This window comes from Puma concolor, chromosome B1 (genome assembly GCF_028749965.1).
Source record: "Puma concolor isolate L17-30 chromosome B1, mPumCon1.1.hap2, whole genome shotgun sequence".
In the NCBI taxonomy this organism is placed as follows: domain Eukaryota; kingdom Metazoa; phylum Chordata; class Mammalia; order Carnivora; family Felidae; genus Puma; species Puma concolor.
The window spans coordinates 7,835,172-7,854,413 of NC_141670.1; the positions used below are offsets into that span (position 1 = coordinate 7,835,172).

General features: G+C 40.8%; 1 protein-coding gene across 4 annotated transcripts in view; it reads right to left on the reverse strand.

Moving 5' to 3' along the window:
• Window positions 1-19,242, reverse strand: part of ASB5 (ankyrin repeat and SOCS box containing 5) — a 56,601-nt gene that overhangs the window by 24,302 nt on the left and 13,057 nt on the right. The window contains exon 1 of one of the 4 annotated variants that reach the window (XM_086703132.1): window positions 6,730-7,108. The exons of 2 other annotated variants lie outside the window; for them this stretch is intronic. In XM_086703132.1, coding sequence (XP_086559258.1) covers window positions 6,730-6,766 — 37 coding nt within the window. In that variant the 5' untranslated portion in view covers window positions 6,767-7,108. Of the gene's footprint in view, window positions 1-2,757; window positions 4,943-6,729; window positions 7,109-19,242 lie in introns of those variants that run through there. One more of the 4 variants, XM_086703130.1, reaches the window with a different exon arrangement.

Here is a 19,242-nt window from a genome sequence, read left to right on the forward strand (position 1 = left end):
CGCTGAAGCCCTAACACCCAATGTGGCTGACTATATTTGGAGATAGAGCTTTTAGGAAGGAATTAAGGGGAGGCAAGGTCATGAGGATGGGGCCCTAATCTGATAGGGTTGTTGGACTTATAAAAAGAGAGAGATCTTTCTCTCCACAAACATGCACCAAGAAAAGTCCATGTGAGCATATGGTGAGAAGGTGGCCAACTATAAGCTAGGAAGACAGTTCTCACCAAGACCTGATTATGTGGGCACTTTGAGCTTAGACTCTGAGCCTCCAGAACTATGAGAAACTTAATTTCTGTTGTTTAAGCCACCAGCCTGTGGTATTTTGTTACGGCAGCCCAAGAAGACTGAGACAGTGATTAAATGCTTTGCTTCAAGTTAAAATCAGTACCTGATCAATGCAGGAAGCAAACTCAGTCCTTTTGAATGTTCAGTGAAACTTTATCATATAATATTTTCTCTTCAACCACAGAGCATACAGTATACTTAGTAGGCTGTTAATCCATAATGGATCCATAATAAATACTACAAAACAAACTAATTAAACACACTAAGAAGTGTTACCTTCTAAAAATGAAAAAGAACGGTGGAATTGTTGTCTACATTCTCATATAATAATATGTATATTTGGAATAGTAGCAACAATAGCTGTACTCTCTTATTCAATTATAAAAGTGGGACATTAAATAAGACAATAAATACATTGTCAATCAAAATCAAAATACATTGTAATCAAAAACCAAAAATCACAATGCTGCTTTCCAAATATAACCAAACCTTTTGTTGTATATACTTCCTAATGTTTTTCTAAATGCATACTTTTTAATCAAGATGCAACCATACTGCTCAGATTATTTTTAACCTTTTGTTTTCACTTATAGATATAATTCTACAACATTTTAAATGGCTATAATGCATATGTCATTGTATAGGTATACCATTATTTATTTAGTTAATCTCCTACTGAATGTTTAGGTGGCTTTTAGTTTTGAGGAATTAATATTATTTCTCATTTTTGTGAATGTGTCTAATTATCTGCTTAGAGTGAATTCTTAAGATTCTGATATATGTCATCAAATTACCTTCAGCAAAATGGGCCTGTTTACATTCTCATTCACAGTGCTGGAAACATCTGAAGCTAAATTTAATGAAAGTTTGCCAAGACTTTTTTTTTTTTATTGAAGCATAGGACATTTCCTTTTTATTTTTAATATATTTAAACTATGTCAAGGAAAATTGTGTAAAACTCTATTTTCTCTACACGAAATTAGATTTTATTTTTTTATTTATTTTTTTTTTAATTTTTTTTTTTCCAACGTTTATTTATTTTTGGGACAGAGAGAGACAGAGCATGAACGGGGGAGGGGCAGAGAGAGAGGGAGACACAGAATCGGAAACAGGCTCCAGGCTCCGAGCCGTCAGCCCAGAGCCTGACGCGGGGCTCGAACTCAGGGACCGCGAGATCGTGACCTGGCTGAAGTCGGACGCTTAACCGACTGCGCCACCCAGGCGCCCCGAAATTAGATTTTAAAATATAATTTTACAGCTTATTTTCAACTTTCTCTGGAGTCTGTCTTAAGTGAAAATGTGTGAGACTCATCCAGTTGAATTAATATTTTTTGTTTGTTTTTAGCCACCTTGCTGAACTCTTGTATGCTGCTCGTACCTGTGGCCAAGTGCGTATTTAGGTAATTTAGTCTTCACTGAAGAAGGAACAAAATGCTCTTTATTCTACAATAATTGCCTAAATTCCTCCTGGATCTAAGGACCGTGCAAATGATGAGACTATTTATTACTGCTTTCCAACCTCTAACACAATGCCTAGCACACAGTAATCGCTCAATAAACACTTGCTCACTACTGTCTTCTTTGTAGTCAACTACTTTCTATTCATGCTAATCTATCCTTAATTTTTATTGATAATTGTACAGTTAAAAAAGTAACTGAAAGGCAATGTGTGCTGGGGAGGAAGCATTAGGGAGTTTTCTCAGTCTTTTAAAGAAGTGATAGTATTTCATCCTATTTAAAAGTATTCTTTTAGATTTTTAAAATTTGTAATACTTTATCAGTAATATTCTCAGATTTCATCTGTTACACAGTAAATGCAAGTCTTGCAGCGTTTTTGGAAATAGAGGTTTCCTGGAACAAGGGTCACCTTCGAGTCTGCATTCCCAACAGTTGGGTGTATTATTGACCATACTGGTGTTCCACTAAAATTTACATTTAGAGTATTCTTTTTAAAACTAATTTCCTCACAAAGCTCCCCTCTGGTACTGTGCTCATTCTCCTTTATACGTTTCACATTTTTTTATTCCTAAAATTAATGACTTTGTGTCAGCGTATTCTAAGGAACCCATTCTATTCATTTTCTTGCCTCCATCACCCTCCTACGTTCTGGTCCAATTTAAGTGATTCAAAATGTTCATCTTTGATGGCTTGTGAACAGTCTTTTCCTGCTTAACAGCATCTTTCTTTGTTTCCATACCAACTTGGAAGCACCTGCGGAAACAGAGAGGTAAACAACCCAGAGGCTAAGAGTTTACCGTTGTGTTTAATCTACAGTCATAGAAATGGGTCCACAGATGCATTCTCCATACACTAAAAAGTGAAAACAGTGCGGTCCTCTGCCATGCCATACATTTACATTTCAGAACCCGCGTTCTGGAAAGCACCCACAGCTTAAAGTTAGTATTTGCGAAAAACAGGTCAACATAGTTTACTGCAGGATACCAACGGATTTGCAATGGCCGCTATACTAACCTTGACTGGTCAGAATAGCCCAGCTAGCTTTTCGTTTAGTAGAACGTTCTTCTACACTCGCTAGCCTTCTTTTCGTGAGGATCTGCTGTACACAGTCCCTTTCAACAGCAATATCTGCGGGCATCGTGTCGTAGACGTTTCTGTCTGCGACAACCAGGTATCATAAGTGCAATTGCTCTAGGCAGAAGAAATACCAGCGACTGGATTTCTAACTACTTTTTCCTTCCCTTGAGACTTTCACAAAGATTCCTGTGTGCTAACTGGAGAATGGCCTGGATACTGAGCTCTATTCAGAAACACTTGGAGCGGGGTTAGTAAGGAGCAGGTGGGGGATGGGCCAGAAACGCAGTAGCATTTTCTATTTTTAAAGTGGAGACTCAGCAGTGGCCGGAAGTATTTAACTATTTGCACGATACAGAAAGGAAAAATGTGTAAAACTGCATTTCCTACTGGGAAACAGAACAGAAATGAATTCTACGTTTAAAATATGAAAGCCTATTTGAATTATTGACAGGTCAATCCCATGTAAAATTGCCCCTTGAAAACAGCTACAGACAGAACGGTAGAGCCAGAAAGCTCTGTTGTGATCCGTGAGTGGTTAGCCTTTCTTCTTCATCCTCGGGAGTAAACAGTGTTTGTGCATTAGGGTCAGCTGGTACATAGCTCATGTTCGTTTCGTAAGAATCTAACTTTAGAATTGGCTTTCCTACAAAATCACAGTCCTGTTATTATTTATATAGGCACAGCTCACTATTGTGATTTTTTTGGAGGTCATTTCTAGGCCAAAAGGCGTCAGCGGTCAATTTAAGTACAACAGATCTTTCACCCTAAAAGGCAGAGCAGAGCAGAGAGGAAAAACCGCACCTGTGCCTCGTATTTTTTGCTGGCATGTAAGTTAGAACAGGGTACGCTGTCCATGACTGAGTCAAGAGCAGCGACTGAACCATGGTTGGTCTCCAGGGATTAACTGAGCTGGCGGTCATGTTACACAGTATTAATATATTGAGATCTGTCTTGATGAAAAACGGTCATAGAGTCTGTTACCTACCTTTACTTTTTTATCACTATTTTTTAGACTCCACCTTCTGTTGGCATGTACAGAAAAAAAATTGTTGGGGTATTGCCTTTACATAACAAGCTGGGTAAGAACAAAAACATTTCATGCGTAAAATTATTTCCCATGCGCTACCCTGTTAATAGTTGCTGCCAGATTACCTTGCCAGTATTTACCTCCAAGTCATCACTAATAAACACCAATATCTTTCCCTTATCTTGAATTAAGCTTTAATCCTACGAACTATGTGATCTGAGGCAAGCAGCTTAATGATACTTCTTCTGTAAAATGAAGAACTTGGATAAGATGACCGTCTTCTGGCTCTAACATTCTTTGATCCCATTCTTTGATTGGGATTCTATGACTGACATACAAAGGGCAAGGGTATATGAGCTGGACGCATATTACATTACCACAAAGGAGGCCACACCTTCCCAGGAAAATGAGCTCAGGGCCAACTCAGCTGAGGCAGTCTGTATGGGGGGCACATTCCTAGGGGTCTGAGAAGGCTGAAGGGTGGTTGATGAAGGGGCTTATTCAGTCCGTTCTCTCTCCATGTCCAGTTGTCACTAACTGTAGGTTCTTTGTCCCCAGGTGGTGGCCACAGGGGAGTGTGCTGATCTATACAAGCCGCACGGTAAGAATAAATACTAATTTTTTGTTTAAAAAAAAATTCAGTTTTACGCTTTTGACTTTTTGGCTTTGTACTTTTATTGTTGCAAGATAAATATAGGAGGCTTTATTGTGAGAGTTGGGATAATTTTTGTTCTTGAAAAATTTTGGACACCAGATATTGTCATCATTTCCATGGCTGTCCCCTCTGGGTTGTGTGATCAGAGTGCATACCTCTGTTATTTCATAGACCTAGCACTGTACCTCTTGAACAGTGGGCTTGGTTCAAAGCAAACAAAAAAAGTTAAAGAGTGATTTGAATAATGGCATTCACAAGAATGCATCAGTACTTCAAGAAGGCTTTCTGTAGTCCGTGGGGGGTAATAAATTTCCAGTGCCGTGGGGAGAAAACAAGCCATCGGATCGCATCATAACTACACACGTTAACTCAGATGTGTGCTGGGCTGCAGAATACATATAATAATTCACACATATAATCAAATGGACTAAGGGAATAATAATCACTTCTTTCACAAATTTTCAGTGCATCCAAAGCGAAAGTAATTTTAAGAAATGACTGCAGGAGGGGCGCCTGGGTGGCTTGGTGGGTTAAGCGTCCGACTTCGGCTCAGGTCAGGATCTCACGGTCCGTGAGTTTGAGCCCCATGTCGGGCTCTGTGCTGACAGCTCAGAGCCTGGAGCCTGTTTCCGATTCTGTGTCTCCCTCTCTCTCTGCCCCTCCCCTGTTCATGCTCTGTCTCTCTCTGTCTCAAAAATAAATAAACGTTAAAAAAAAAAATTAAAAAAAAAAAAGAAAAAAAAAGAAATGACTGCAGGAAATGGAAGGAAAATGTTGTGACAATTAATTTAGTGGAAAAAATAAGGAACAAAATGCTAAATCTATGGAGTAGCTCAACTGTATGATTTCATTTAAAAAATGCACAGTGAAGTGAATGTGTTTCGGTCCAAATCACTTGAATGCTGGATGTCTGTCATTACATAAACATGAGCGCACTGTGAAATGTCTGGATATGTAGAAGAATCTAGCATCTTTCCTTGTGTCAGTGTAAAAGTGGACTGGATAGGCAGCAGGATATCATTGGGCAGAAGTTTTAAAGTAAACTAGTATTCGATACAACGCTGCTGGAAATAATAAAAATTACATTCCAAGTAAGATAACAGATTCTGCATTACTATGCCTCAGAAAAAGCATGTGAGTTCACTAGGGATCAGAGATGACATGCTATTACTCCCCACGAAGGCTAACGTAAAATTCTACATCTTTTAGGAAGGAGAAAGGAGACGAAACAGGGCCACTCTATTCCCATTTTAACCAACGCTGACGTGTCTGAAAAGTCGGGGACCTATGTTTGGGCTGGTTGCCAATCCTCAGTGAAAAAGTGCTGTGAAGATTGGAAAAATTTCAAAGAGCACTGGAAATCACCAAAAAGCTAAAGGCACTTCTACTGGAGAGCAATCTGAGTACCTTAGAAATTTCAAAATGAGAAGTTGAAATCTAAGAGGGATTATGCTAGAACTGTATACAATCATCCAAGACACCGTTGGGAGTGAATAAACTTTTTCAAGAAATTCTGAAAAACGAGATAGTGGGATCAACTTCTGACAGTTTTAAAATTCTATTTGGGACACAAATGGAAACTTTTTTTGGCTCGCACAACCAGTCACAAACTGCAGGACCTCACTGGTTCCAAAAGGCAGTGCTGGGCTACCACCTGAATCTTGGGAACAGACGCCCACTCGGATCCAGGTGGCAGTTTCCCCCACTTACGACTACGGAATATTTTAAACCCGGACGCTCTCCACCACCCGATTCAACAGTTAGCAACTCACAATTAGTCTTGTTCCTTCTGTCACCCATCCTACCCCACTCCTAGCATCACTTTGAAGCAAACCTCATTATACCATTTGATCCATAAATACTTCAGTCCACACCTCTAAAAGATGAAGACTCTTGGCGATCGATCAGAACTACAGCATCATAATCATACAAAACGCAGTCATGCTGATATATCATCAAATACATGTTGGCAATCTTTATTTTTCGAAGAACAGCTGAGTTCACAAATTGCCTTCTAGAATAATACCTAAATTGATCGTGTTTCCATCCTTTCTCTTAGGACAAAAGTCTGTGATCTCTCTGCTTTCTAAACGTCTTTTTAAAAACGTCCAGGTTCCCATCCCTGAAAAGAAAATGTTTGTCTTCTCTAAAGTACCAATGGCTTGTGAAGTACAAGAAAATATCTTCCTCTTAAATCATCACACAGATATGTTAGATTCCCTTGTACCTGTTACTGCCAAATTTCCACCCTTGCAAAGTTTCATCAGGAGCAGGGCATCGTTCAGTTCTGGGAGGCTGTTTTGCCAGGGGTGTCTTTGCCAGGCCACACGTACATGTGTCTCAGAAACATCGTCTCTGAGCCCCCCTCTTGTCGCTCCATTTTGTTTTCTCTTCTGTTTTACTGAAACATGAGTACCTAACCCTGTTGGCCTAGTGATGGGGAGTGAGGGCAGTTGAGGTCTGAGGGCAAACCTGACATGAGTGTCCTGGGGAAAAGCAGAGTGATTGTTATCTAACAGTTAACCTTTGTCCAAGGGTCATTCGCTGCTCCTCTAAAGGTTGCTGGGAGACCTAGAGTGACATCTTGTGGTCCAGGACAGCTCCTCTCTCAGTTGCAACTGAGTGGTTAGGTAAGGCCCCAGGGGTCTGAAAAATCGCAATTAGAGAATATACGGTTAGGACGGTGACACAGCCACACGTATAACACAGTGCCTAACCACAGTGGATACTTTATCAGCCTGGGTGTGCAAGACTTTGAGAATCAATATTATGGAAGGAGGTGTTTTCAACATTACCAACTTGTTTTGGTATGACTTTTTTTTAAAGTATAAGCGTAAATATAAAATCTGGTTAAATTATACCCTTGCGCAGAACATTTTATTGTAGATCCTGAAACAAAATGGAAGGGGCTTCTATTGAGGAAAATGTACCCGTCCCCAACGTCCAGGAAACTTAACAGTGAAGAGTAATTCTCTGTTAGCTGTCACTTACGGGTGATTTCTACCATACTCAAATGTTTATTAGTACTGAGAGTTAAAATCTTCTCAAAATATTTAAAATATCATTTTCAACATTCTAAAATAAAAGATGTCCCTGGATTTGGGATATTTTTCATTGTACCAAAAGATGTACATGATTTTCTTAAAGGCACAAGTAATCCCTATATGTGGAGAGAAAAAAGTAAAATTACAATTTAAATTCAAAATCCCTAAGATTTTAAACCATGAAAGGCTAGCATAAACTCAAACTAGTGAAGTATATTAATTTCTAGTTGCATAATGAAGGAGTAAGTTGATAAAATGTCATTCATTCATTCATTCATTCATTCATTCGCTCAGTATCTCCTAGGTGTCTACTAGATGCTGTATCCTGGGTACACAAAGATGAAAAGACAGTCGCCAACCGCTTGAACCTTAAACTCTAGATAGCATTTCAGAATTACATGAACCTCACTCACTGTCTAAGAAACCTCTGTATGTCCAGGAATCAAGGACTCCTAGAGTCATGACAATCTTGGAAGTTCCCATCTCTAGGTTGCAGTGATGCCCCTTAACTTCAAGAAGTGCCCACAAAATATCTGATTTGCATACAGTTTTCACTGAAGTTAAATAAATAGTAAGCGGTAGTGATTCCCAATAAAGAAGAAACGACATTACAGTAGAAGATGTCATTGAGAAAGGAAAAAAATAGAGAATCTAGCCAAAGACATCAATTCTGTCTTTGAAAACAGGATTCAATATTTCTCCAGACTTCTGTTGAACATATTTGTGCAAGAAGGTATATACACTTCTAATTTTGTTTTTCAGCCATAATAAACAGAACTAAAGTATTTAAAACTCCCACTGATGTAACTATTGTTTCCCATCTCCACATACGTCAGCAACGTATCTACACTTGGCTTAACAGATCTCAGGAGATCCACTTTCTAATAGAGCTATTCATTCCAACACAGAGCAGTAGTTAGGGGCCTCAATACTGCCCTCAAATGACCAAATCTGGGTCCATACCCCAGAGGGGGCAAACGATAAACGTGTTACCTTGAGAAAGTTACCTCATTTCTTTGTGCCTCAATTTCCTCATCTGGAAAATGGGATAACAGTCCTACCTCACAGGATTTCTGTAAGAATTAAATGAATTAATATATAAATCAGAACCATGCCTGGTATACACTTAGCCCTTAAATAATGTTAGTTTTTATGGTATCATCCTGGCTAATGTAGAATTTTACACATAAATGCATCATTCATGCCTTTTTCATCAAATCTTGCCTTTCCATTTAGTAGTAAAGTTAAAAAGCAAATTAAAAACTCACAATGCTCCAGCATTCACTTACTGGTAAACACCACAAATATTCACGGTAGACTAGTTGCTCAGTGTCTATGGTGTATACAAAACAGTTCTTGGTCTACTGGATATAACTTTGGTACTTTGTAAGCAAAACAAAATAAAACAACCAACCAAAGAAAATCAGCTAATAAAAATTAAGCAACAAAAAATGCAGACTAGAACAGCTGCGGACTCAAAAAATGTCTGTCCTGTGTCAGAGGTGAGTCTACTGGTCACAAAGAAAGAAATGCTGGTTGATATATAACTGATCAGCCATTTTCACATAAAAATTACAAAAAAATGAGAAAATACTTAAAATATTAGAAATGAGAAAATTTTTAAAAGAGAAGGAAAGAAGCCACAAATTTTGAAGTACAGTAAAACCTTGGATTGCAAGTAACTTGCTCTGCACGTGTTCCACAAGATGAGCAAACATTTCTAATTTTAACTTGATAAACAAGTGATGTCTTGCAATACGAGTAGTAAGTGACGCCCAATGTCACATGATCACAGCTGAGCCAATGGTCCTTGAAATTCGCTTTGATATAAGAGTGCTTTGAATTACAAGCATGTTTCTGGAACGAATTATGCCCGCAAACCAAGGTTTTACTGTAATTGCAAGCAGCATTATTCTGGAAACATAGAAGTCTCTCAAATATCCTTATCAACAGTCCTTAGGTTCTGGAAGGTTTTACCAGGGGTGATGAAGCTGGATGATTTGGACAGTCCCTGAGTACAGCTTTGTTCAGTTGAATTTTACTTCCTCTTTTCCCTAGGTAAGTGCCCGCTTAACGGACAAAGAAATGAATGACAATTCCTAGATGTGCAATAATGCATTTTAGTCTACACTGAAAATCCCTTGATAAAGTTAATTGCCATTAGCCCAGGGCATTCACATGCATAAGCTGATCCATTACTTCACCATGCCAAATTTCTTCCCCAGTTTCCTTTGATTATGTCCATATTCATTCATCTCCAATACCATCACCCTTGGGTCAAAGGCTTAGACCACGCTACTGGATATTCCTGTACTGTAACAGATACTAACTGTTCTCTCTACATCCATTCTGGCATCGTCCAATCTCTACTGATTAAGTGATATGTCTGGGTTTGCTTCAGAATAATCCCAGGGTGATTTTTGCAGGTTTGATTGTGTACTTCTGCCAAAGCAAGGTTGTATCTCGTAACAGGGTGTTATCTTTCCGCTCAATCTATGGGCCAGGATGTTATTTAAAACAGGCACCCTTATCATAAAAATTTCTTAGAAAGCTGATGCTTCATGCTAGATTTGGTTTGCTGATATTTATTTAAGATGTTTGCAGCTATGTTCATGAGTAAGATTGACTTCCTCTAATTTGCCTTTCCTTTACTGACTTTTTCAAGTTTGAGTAACGTATCCCTTAAACTCTGATCACTCGGAATGTTCTAGAATGAGGAATTTTTTGTAGCAGTTAGTTAACCTGCCTCTGTAGTTGCAGGTTAAGAATCTCTGTGAGGCTGCTGTCTTTGCAGGTGTGCTGGGCTTGAAGTTACCATAGGTTGTCTGGCTGACCATGGTAACAAGAGCCGAATGTGAAGTTGGGGAGAGCAAAGGTGTACTTGAAGCCTTGAGGAAAACCTGGAACAGAGTTTGTCTGTCTCTGGGGTAGACATCCCTGTCTCCTCAGGGATGTTGGTGCCCTGAGGAGAACTGGTGCCTTTCACCCCAGAACGCACACACAGCTGGCCTGGGACTCCGGAACCCAAGTGGACAACCTGGAGGGAGCTGAACTAGCTGTAGATCTGACATTGCCAGATGGCCAGTGACACGTACAAGCAGGGTGGCACAAACGTGGACTGTAAAAGCGGCAGCTCCTCTACTCTGCCATCCAATGTTCTACAAAGTTCTCCTCTGCCCAATCCCAACCCAGACCAACACTAGAAAGGGAATCCTGGGAAGCAGTTTTGGCATAACTAAGTTGACGTGGTACAAAGCCACTAGACGTAATGGTTACTAACTCCATGAAAGGAGCTGGGGACTTGTCCTTGGCTTTCTCTGCTGTCATGGTTCACCTACTAGAAATATTTCTACCTATAATGCTTGGTAGACATCCCAGGTTATATCCTCTGCTCTTGGATGTGTTTTGGAGGAAGTTTTTTTTTTGTTTAAGTTTAGTTTTGAGAGAGAGAGAGAGGGAGAGAAAGAGTGGGGGAGGGAAGATACAGAGAGCATGCAAGTAGAGAGGGGTAGAGAGACGGAGAGAGAGAATCCCAGCCTATCGGTGTGGAGCCTGATGTGGGGCTCAATCCCACGAAGATCCTGTGAGATCATGATCTGAGCCGCAATTAAGAGTCAGACGCTTAACCGACTGAGCCACCCAGGTGCCCCTGCCTGTAAGTCTTATCCCGCATTAATATGGTGATACACTTGCAGGTAATATTTCTCTTGGGTCTATTCAACTTTTCTGAATCCTTATTTTTTAGACGAGTCATTAAAAAATATATATTGCTGGCTATTACCTAAAAAATCTGAAAATGGTTATCTTTAAACAAGAGAACTCAACTTATTTATTTAAAATCATTATTTAAATTACTGATCCCTTTAGTTACTTATAGTTAGATTTATTTTTCCCATGTTAGTTCTGTACTTTGTCTTTTCCCCACCTTTTCTATGTTCCTTTGTTCTCTTTCTTTAGTTATTTTGGTTTGATTGATTTTATAATTCCATTTTCCCCTATTCTCCTCTGAAAGTTATATACTGTATTTTTTTTAACTCTGGGCCTATTATTTTATTCCAACTCCAACACTAAAGAAAGCTGCAATAAAATTATAGACCTAATCTTGTCTGCAGAAATGACATATTTCAAGTACAAGTTTGGAGGGACACATGTCTCATACCCCAAAGCACAAATTCCCTTGTTCCCTGGGGTACCAGCTGTAAACCACATGTACATCCATAGCTACTCACATCTGTAGCACAAAATACATACATTGCTAATCATTATCTGCCAATTATCACTCTACATTACTATATATGACTCATACCTAGAACCTCTCTTTAGAAACAAGACCTCATATCCAGTGCAGAGAAAAAGTCTTTCCCGAAAACTGGCTAGCTCTTTAATACACCTCAACCTTCTCTTGCTACCCAGTGAAAACAGCCAAACTGAACAGTCACTTCAGTGAAAATGACCCATGCCTCGCTTCAGCCACCACCCTCCTTATAGTTTGTCCTCTGAACCTGGCTTGTCAGGAGTTTCCAGATCACCTTAATTACTCCACAGTTCATTACCTGGAAGCAATAAGGCATATTAACAGAAAACTATGCAAACATAATAAAACACAGAAAGATCCCAAAGTTAACCTTGGCATAGATTTAATAAGGAGGGCACTTGTGACAGGCACTGAGTGTTGGATGTGAGTGATGAATCATTCAATTCTATACCTGAAACTAATATTACACGGTGTGTTAACTAACTTGGATTTAAATGAAAACTTGAAAAAGGAAAAAAAAATAATAATGGTTATTTAAACCTTTTATGGACACTTTGAAGACAGTTGATGGGCCAGGATGTAATAGGAGAAAGGAAGAATGATACTGCTAAATCAGGTTTTTCTGAGACAAGATTTTTAAAAGTTGAAAAAAACTCATCTTAAAAAAGAATAATTCTCCAGACCATCTAGCAGGCAGGTGCATTCCATGAGTCCAGGAAGTAAGGAATGGACGCTTTGAAAGATCAAATAGTTTAAACCAGTATGACTGCCCCAGACACAACCACAGAATGCCAGTGTGGGCAACACATGCCAGCGCATCACTTACGAGGTGAGTCTGGGCCCCGTGTACTGATAATTAGGCGAAAATGTGAACTCCATCATTGAGGATATGAGGAATGCTAAAAAAAAAAAAAAAAAAAAATGCATTTGCAGAAGTAAGTGCTCCTTAAGTAAACAGGATGCCCAGATGTATGCACAGTTAGAAACTGCTGGGTTAATAAAGACAGAACAACACTCAGCTAATGTAACAGAAATAATAAGGTACTTCCTTAAAAATGGTGAAGGTTGTCTACAAAACCAAAGAAACAAAAACCTTCAGGAAACATTATACTTAATGGCAAAATGTTGAAAACTTTCCCTCTGAATGGAAAAATTTAAAAACAGACACTAATTATCACTGCTCCGTCAAACACTGTACTGAAGGTTTTAATCCACAGAATAACTGAGGAAAAAGAAAGAATGGCGTAACAATTAGAAAGGAAGAAACACTACTGGCATTAGTCACAAATAATACGATTTTCTACCTAAAAAACCCCCACAGCACCTACAGACTCCTATTAGAATTAATGAAAGTTTGGCAGGTTCGCTGAGTATAAAATTAATATATCAAAATTAATTGTATTTCTCTACGCCTACAGTATAGAGATGGAAAATGAAACAATTTAACAAGACACTTTTCACAGTACCATAGAACAATTTAATACCCAGGAATGAATTCAACAAAAATATGTAAGACCTCCTCAGGGGATAATAATAAAACCTTACTGAGAGACATTAAAGAAAACCTGAATGAATGGGGAAATATATCATGTTTAGTCATTGGAAGGGCAAGTACTGCAAAGATATGAATATCCTTGTAATAAATGATTGACAGGTTAAATGAATCACAACAAAAAACCCGACAGGTGTTTTGTGAACCACAGAAGTTGCTTCTAAAATTTGGAATTACAAATTACTGAGGATGGTCAAAGCCACTGAGAAAACAGAACAAAACGGCGGGGGGAGAGGAAGGCTTGTCCAACCAGGTATCAAGGTATTTGAAAGCAGTAGAAACCAACGTAGTGTGGTTTAGGTCTGGAGAGATGTACCCAGGAAGAGAGCCCATAAACAGACCTTTGTATGAACAGACACTCTCCTTACACAGAAGGGCTGCGGCAGTGACCATGGTTGACAGAACGTGTGACTGACTTCCTACTAACTGGGAGGAATATAATTGGCTATCCACTTGGAAAAAAGGGGCTTACCACTCAAAAGGTCATTTGCAAATGGATAATTTGAAAGGAAAGCTTTAAGAAGAAAATACAGAAAAATACTTTCGGATGGCTCGGTTAAGTGTCGGGCTCTTGATTTCGGCTCGGGTCATGATCTCACGGTTCGTGGGATCGAGCCCCGTATGGATGCCCATGTCAGGCTCTGCACTGACAGTTCGGAGCCTACTTGGATTCTCTCTTCCTCTCTCTCTCTGTCCCTCCCCCATGCATGTGTGCATATGGGTGAGGGCACTCTCTCAAAAATAAATAAATTTAAAAGAAAAAAATATTTTCATTATCTTGAAGTATGGCAGGAATTTTCAAAGTAAATTACATAAAAAGTGTTAACCGAAATGGCAAATATTTATAAATTTGATTATTTAAAATTTTTTTTTAATGTTTTATGTTTATTTTTGAAAGAGACAGAACATGAGCAGGGAAGGGGCAGAGAGAGAGAGGGAGACTAAAGCAGGCTCCAGGCTCTGAGCTGTCAGCACGGAGCCCGACGCGGGGTTTGAACCTACAGACCGCGAGATTATGACATGAGCCGAAGTCAGACGCTCAGCCAACTGAGCCACCCAGGCACCCCTAAATTTGAGTATTTTTAAATAAAGAACATCTATTCACCAAAAGAAAAACCATAAAAAGTGGGAAGCTGAGCCACAAAAGATATTTGTAAGTAGTATCTTTAAGTTTTTTTCATTTTTGATTTAATTGTTAGAATATATAAATAACTTCTAAAATCCAAGAAAAACAGGGCAGAAGACCCAATAGAATAGATGGCAAAATATTTGGTACACACATCACAATAGTGGAAGCACAGATGGCCAATAAGCATATGAAAATGGCATTATTAGGGAAATGAAAATTAAGCCATACGGTTGCATTAGACCATACATAATCTGCGTGCCCGCTAGATTGGCAAAAATTAAGAATATGGACAGTACGACATGTTAACAGTAATGGGAGGGACTGTGAATTCTCATGCACTGCGGGTTTCACTGTAGATAAAATCACGTTGGAAAACAGTGTAACACCAACTAAAAAGCCAAAGTTATACATGCTGTATGACCTGGCGATTCTCCTCCTAGTGCTGCACAAACTTGCGTGTACTCGATGTTTATCTCCGTATGATTCCTAGTTAAGCCAAATTTGGAATTTACAGTGCTGAAGATGAATGAATTCCAGATACACATAGATAAATGCTTCTCTCATGCTGTTGGGTGAAGAAAGTAAATCAGGAACGTATATTTAGAGAATGGTTCAAATTTATATACAATTTAAAAGCAGGCTAAACCAAACTGTCTCTACTTGAAGTATATTCAGGGCAGTGAAGCCCTTAAAGAAAGACAAGAAGACGATCACCGGAAAAGTAGTCACCCTCTGTCCACCCACCCCCTGTCAGAATAAAACAGGATGTTCTGAATGGAAAGGGGACACCTGGATGCCTTCTGAGGTTCTAGGATGTTCTAGGATGTTCTATTTCTTGATGTAGATGGTGGTTAACAGGTGTCTACTAAACAATCTTTTACTTTTTTATTATTAAAAAATTTTTGTGAGAGCAAGAGAAAGAGAGAATCTTAGCACGTTCCATGCTCAGTGTGGAGCCTGATGCGGGGCTCGATCCCACGACTCAGAGATCATGCATGACCTGAGCAGAAATCAAGAGTTCGATGCTCAATTGCCTGGCCCACTCAGGTGCCCATCTGCTTTACAGTCATTTATAAATGTCTATAAATGTGTTCTCTTTCTTTTTTTTCCTGATGTAGTTTATTTTATGGTGACAAAAATACTAATCAACAAAAGGAGGCCAGCCAAAAGGATTTTAAGTAGAGGAGGGGGCTAGCAGCAAACCTAACGGTCCAATAAGAGAAAGGGTCGCACTTGGCTCCCGTCACTCTGAGCAGCAGGACCCGGGGGCCACCCCCTGCTCGCCCGCCTGCATGAATCTGCTCAGCGTCTGCTCCGTGCATGAGGCCAGTAAGGCTCTTCTCCCGTTTGTGCAGAAACGTTAGCCATTCGCCTCTCCGGGACAGAGTGCCCGAGATGACCCATGGGCTTTCTCTTCGAACCGCAAGTGTGCATGCCAGCCAGGGAGAGGAAGGGGACCACGGGACACAGCACTACCCCAGCGTGGCTGCAGAGGAAAGTCACTAACCATATGTTTCAGGGGACTTTGGGGGACCCCTGAAGTGACTCATTGAAAGCATGTCTGTCTGTAAGACCACAGGGACTGTTCTAAAATAATTGTCATTATGTGTTCTGTGGTGACTCATGACAGTTCTGAGCAGTTCAGTTGAGTACATTCTCCATGTTCTGGAATAGGGCAGGTGAGGTCACGGGTATGATAGATTCACAAAAGGTAACTCGGGTTCTCTGTGCTGAAAACTCCTCTGGTCAAAAATGATTCACCAACAGGCAAAATAACATGAAAGAATCATAGTGTTTCAGAGCGAAGAGAGGACTCAGATCCCACGGACTTCAGTGATTGACGGATGGTTTCAAAGGAGCCCCGTGAGGCCAGCAGACCCACCGTGGAGCATGCGGGCAAAGCCGGGGGCTCTGCCTTCAGACAGCACAGCGACCACTCTATCGGCTAAATTGAGCTTCTGGAGCATCAGAGAAAATGTCAGTGGCTTAAAAAAAAAAAAGCCTTCAAAACCCACTGATTTTGTCTAACTTCTTCATTTTGCAGGTATAGAAACCGAAGTTCAGAGAGGGTAGGTGCTGTCCTCAAGGTCATCCAGAACATTACCAGCGAAGCAAGACCGGAACCAGCCAGGATCGTCCGCTCCCCACCAGTGTTCTTTCCATCTGCCCTCGACATCGTGGGCACACACACTAAACCGGTGAGCGCAAAACCAGGAAGGCAAAAACAGATCTAACGACCTCTGGCCCCTACGCCGTAAGGTTTCTGTAAGGACTAAATGAGCTCATGATCGCAAGGGCTCCGGACAGCCCGTGGCGTCGGACGGAGACCGGAGTTGGTGTTTGCTCTCAGATTCTCATAAAACGACACTTTCCTCGTCCTTCCTTCTCTTTCCCCGCTTGGTTACAATGTTCTGTCCCTGCCGACTGCCAGCCTGAAATTTACACAGGTCCACAAACCCATACAAGGAATGAAATGGGCAACCCGTGTTCTCTAGTCTGAGCCCGACAGCTGCTGGGGAGAAAATCCGATATGCGCCACGGACAAGGACTTAACGTGAGAACAATTTTACACATAATCCTTCTCCTCCCCATAGTTCTAGCCACAAATGGTTTTACCCCCACGAACCGTGTGTTCACGGAAGGGTCAGGCGTCGGCAGCAGCTGCGGGTTTTACGTTGACATTGAAGGGAGAGGCGAGCTGACGTCCGTGTCTGCCATGTTGAACGTACTTGGAGGAGCAGGGCTTAGAGCAGGAAGCGCAGAAAGTCAGGAGTCCCAGGTGTGCTGGCCTCGGCTCGAGCTTGGTGTGAGCGGGCAGCCTCACATATGCTCGGGCTGGCCAGCTGCGGTGTCCCAGGGGCCGGTCTGTCCTTGTGTGTCTGTCCAATCTGTGTCTACCCCTGGCCGTAAGGGCCACTGCTCCGTTCTGCCCTTGTGCTTCCTTATCCTGACACCGACATAAACCAATCCCCCTGCCCCCTGCACTCCTTCAGCCGCCCCGGTACAAAGAAGCCACTCGCGTGATGGGCAAAAGCAAGATTTAAAAAAAAAAAAGTTTTATGTGTATCATTCCTACCACTTTGGTAACTAAAACAGACACGACAGAATTTGGGGCCCAGGCCTGAAGGGTGAAGAGCTAACATCCAGAGGTATTGTTTGCAGCACGTACTGATCTAAGTTTTATGTCAGCCAAACCCCTTCCCGTGATACCTTCTGACACTTGACAAGAGAAGACAAGAGAGTCATCTCCTCTCAGTTATAGTTCTGACGTATGGCGTTTCGGGTGTTTTCGGTTTGTGACACACGCTTCACGGTGCCCTAAGGAGCATCCGGTTTAAAATGAACAAAGGATGAACATTTAGTAACATTTGAAGTTTGGCTCAGAAAGTTAAAAATGTTAAGAATAAAAATGCATTCCCTGAAGGTGAAAAATCAAAGAGTAAACAGATAGCATCCCTCACCAGAAGGGAAGCGGTCTGGGTTCGTAGGCGATGATGAATAAGATACCTGAAGATAGGGACGCTGTACGAGTCAGTGAAAAAGAGACAAGGGAAAGGGTTTGTTTGGTTCAAGGAGGACAGTTGGTGGCAATCCAGGAGGTAAAAAGGAACCAGGGAAAAGGGACAGTAAGTCTGATTCAGCAGGACAAGGAGTGGAGGGCATTACTATAGATTTCGATTCTGCACAGTATTGATTTTCTGTCTTCATTTTTCCTTGAGAATTAACTCCCAGAGCCTCTCCACGAACATATACGTAGTGTCCATATGGGTCCACACCACTGGGCGAGGCCTGACAAGAACACGCAAAAGCCTGTGTGGAAAGCGGTAATAAAATCCATGGGCTTGAGTGATTGTGAATCCCCCTTTCTACCTTCCTTTTTGCCTCCTTCATTTGTTCCTTCCTTCCTTGATTATTTGAGTCCCTGCCACATGCTAGGCACTCTTCTGGGCTCCGAGGATGACACGAATCTGTGTCTCCAAGAGGCTTACAGGCTGGTAACGAACCGACCCGGTGGCAAAGTCAATGTTGAACCTGTTTAGGATATCCCATGGACGGTGAGGGCGGGGGCATGGTGGGGAGCAGCACAGGGCCCTAAGGGATTCTGTGTCTGGCCGGGATTATCTCAAAGACCCTGAAAGAGAAGCAGAGATAGTTCCGGAACAAGGACACCACTTGCTTCATACTATGAACCAAAGAAACAAAATCCCACAGAATGGTCAGGATGAGTGATGTCAGAAGCAACATCAAAATACCAGGGCTCGTGTTTTCACTTTCCTCTAACTAGATCAGGAACCTTGAGTGAGTTCCTCTACGCTTTCAACGGTTTCCTTCTTTGCAAAAGAAGCATTAACGCCATCGACTTTGTAGAGGACAGTTATGAGGATGACAAGGGATAGAATGTATGGAAAGACTTGGTGAATTACAAGAAAAATAGACCATATTATCATCAGAAAGTGTAAGACAGGTCACGCAGAGTCAAAGCTGGGAACAGAAAAGGTCAAGAGACGTGCTAACCACCCCTATTAGGTCCAATTACAGGGAATTTGAGAAACAAGAGATTCACTTTTTTTCCATTTCTCATCTTCTCCTCCTTCTCCAACATTAACCACATAATATCTACTAGGAAAGCATCTCAATTTAAGAAAATGTGGTATATGAAACATTTATACTTACAAAATAAATAGTTTCTTTCCAAAGGAACTCCTTTAAGTGACAAGTTTACATGGTGAGACAAAATCCAGTGATTTACTAAGAGCTGT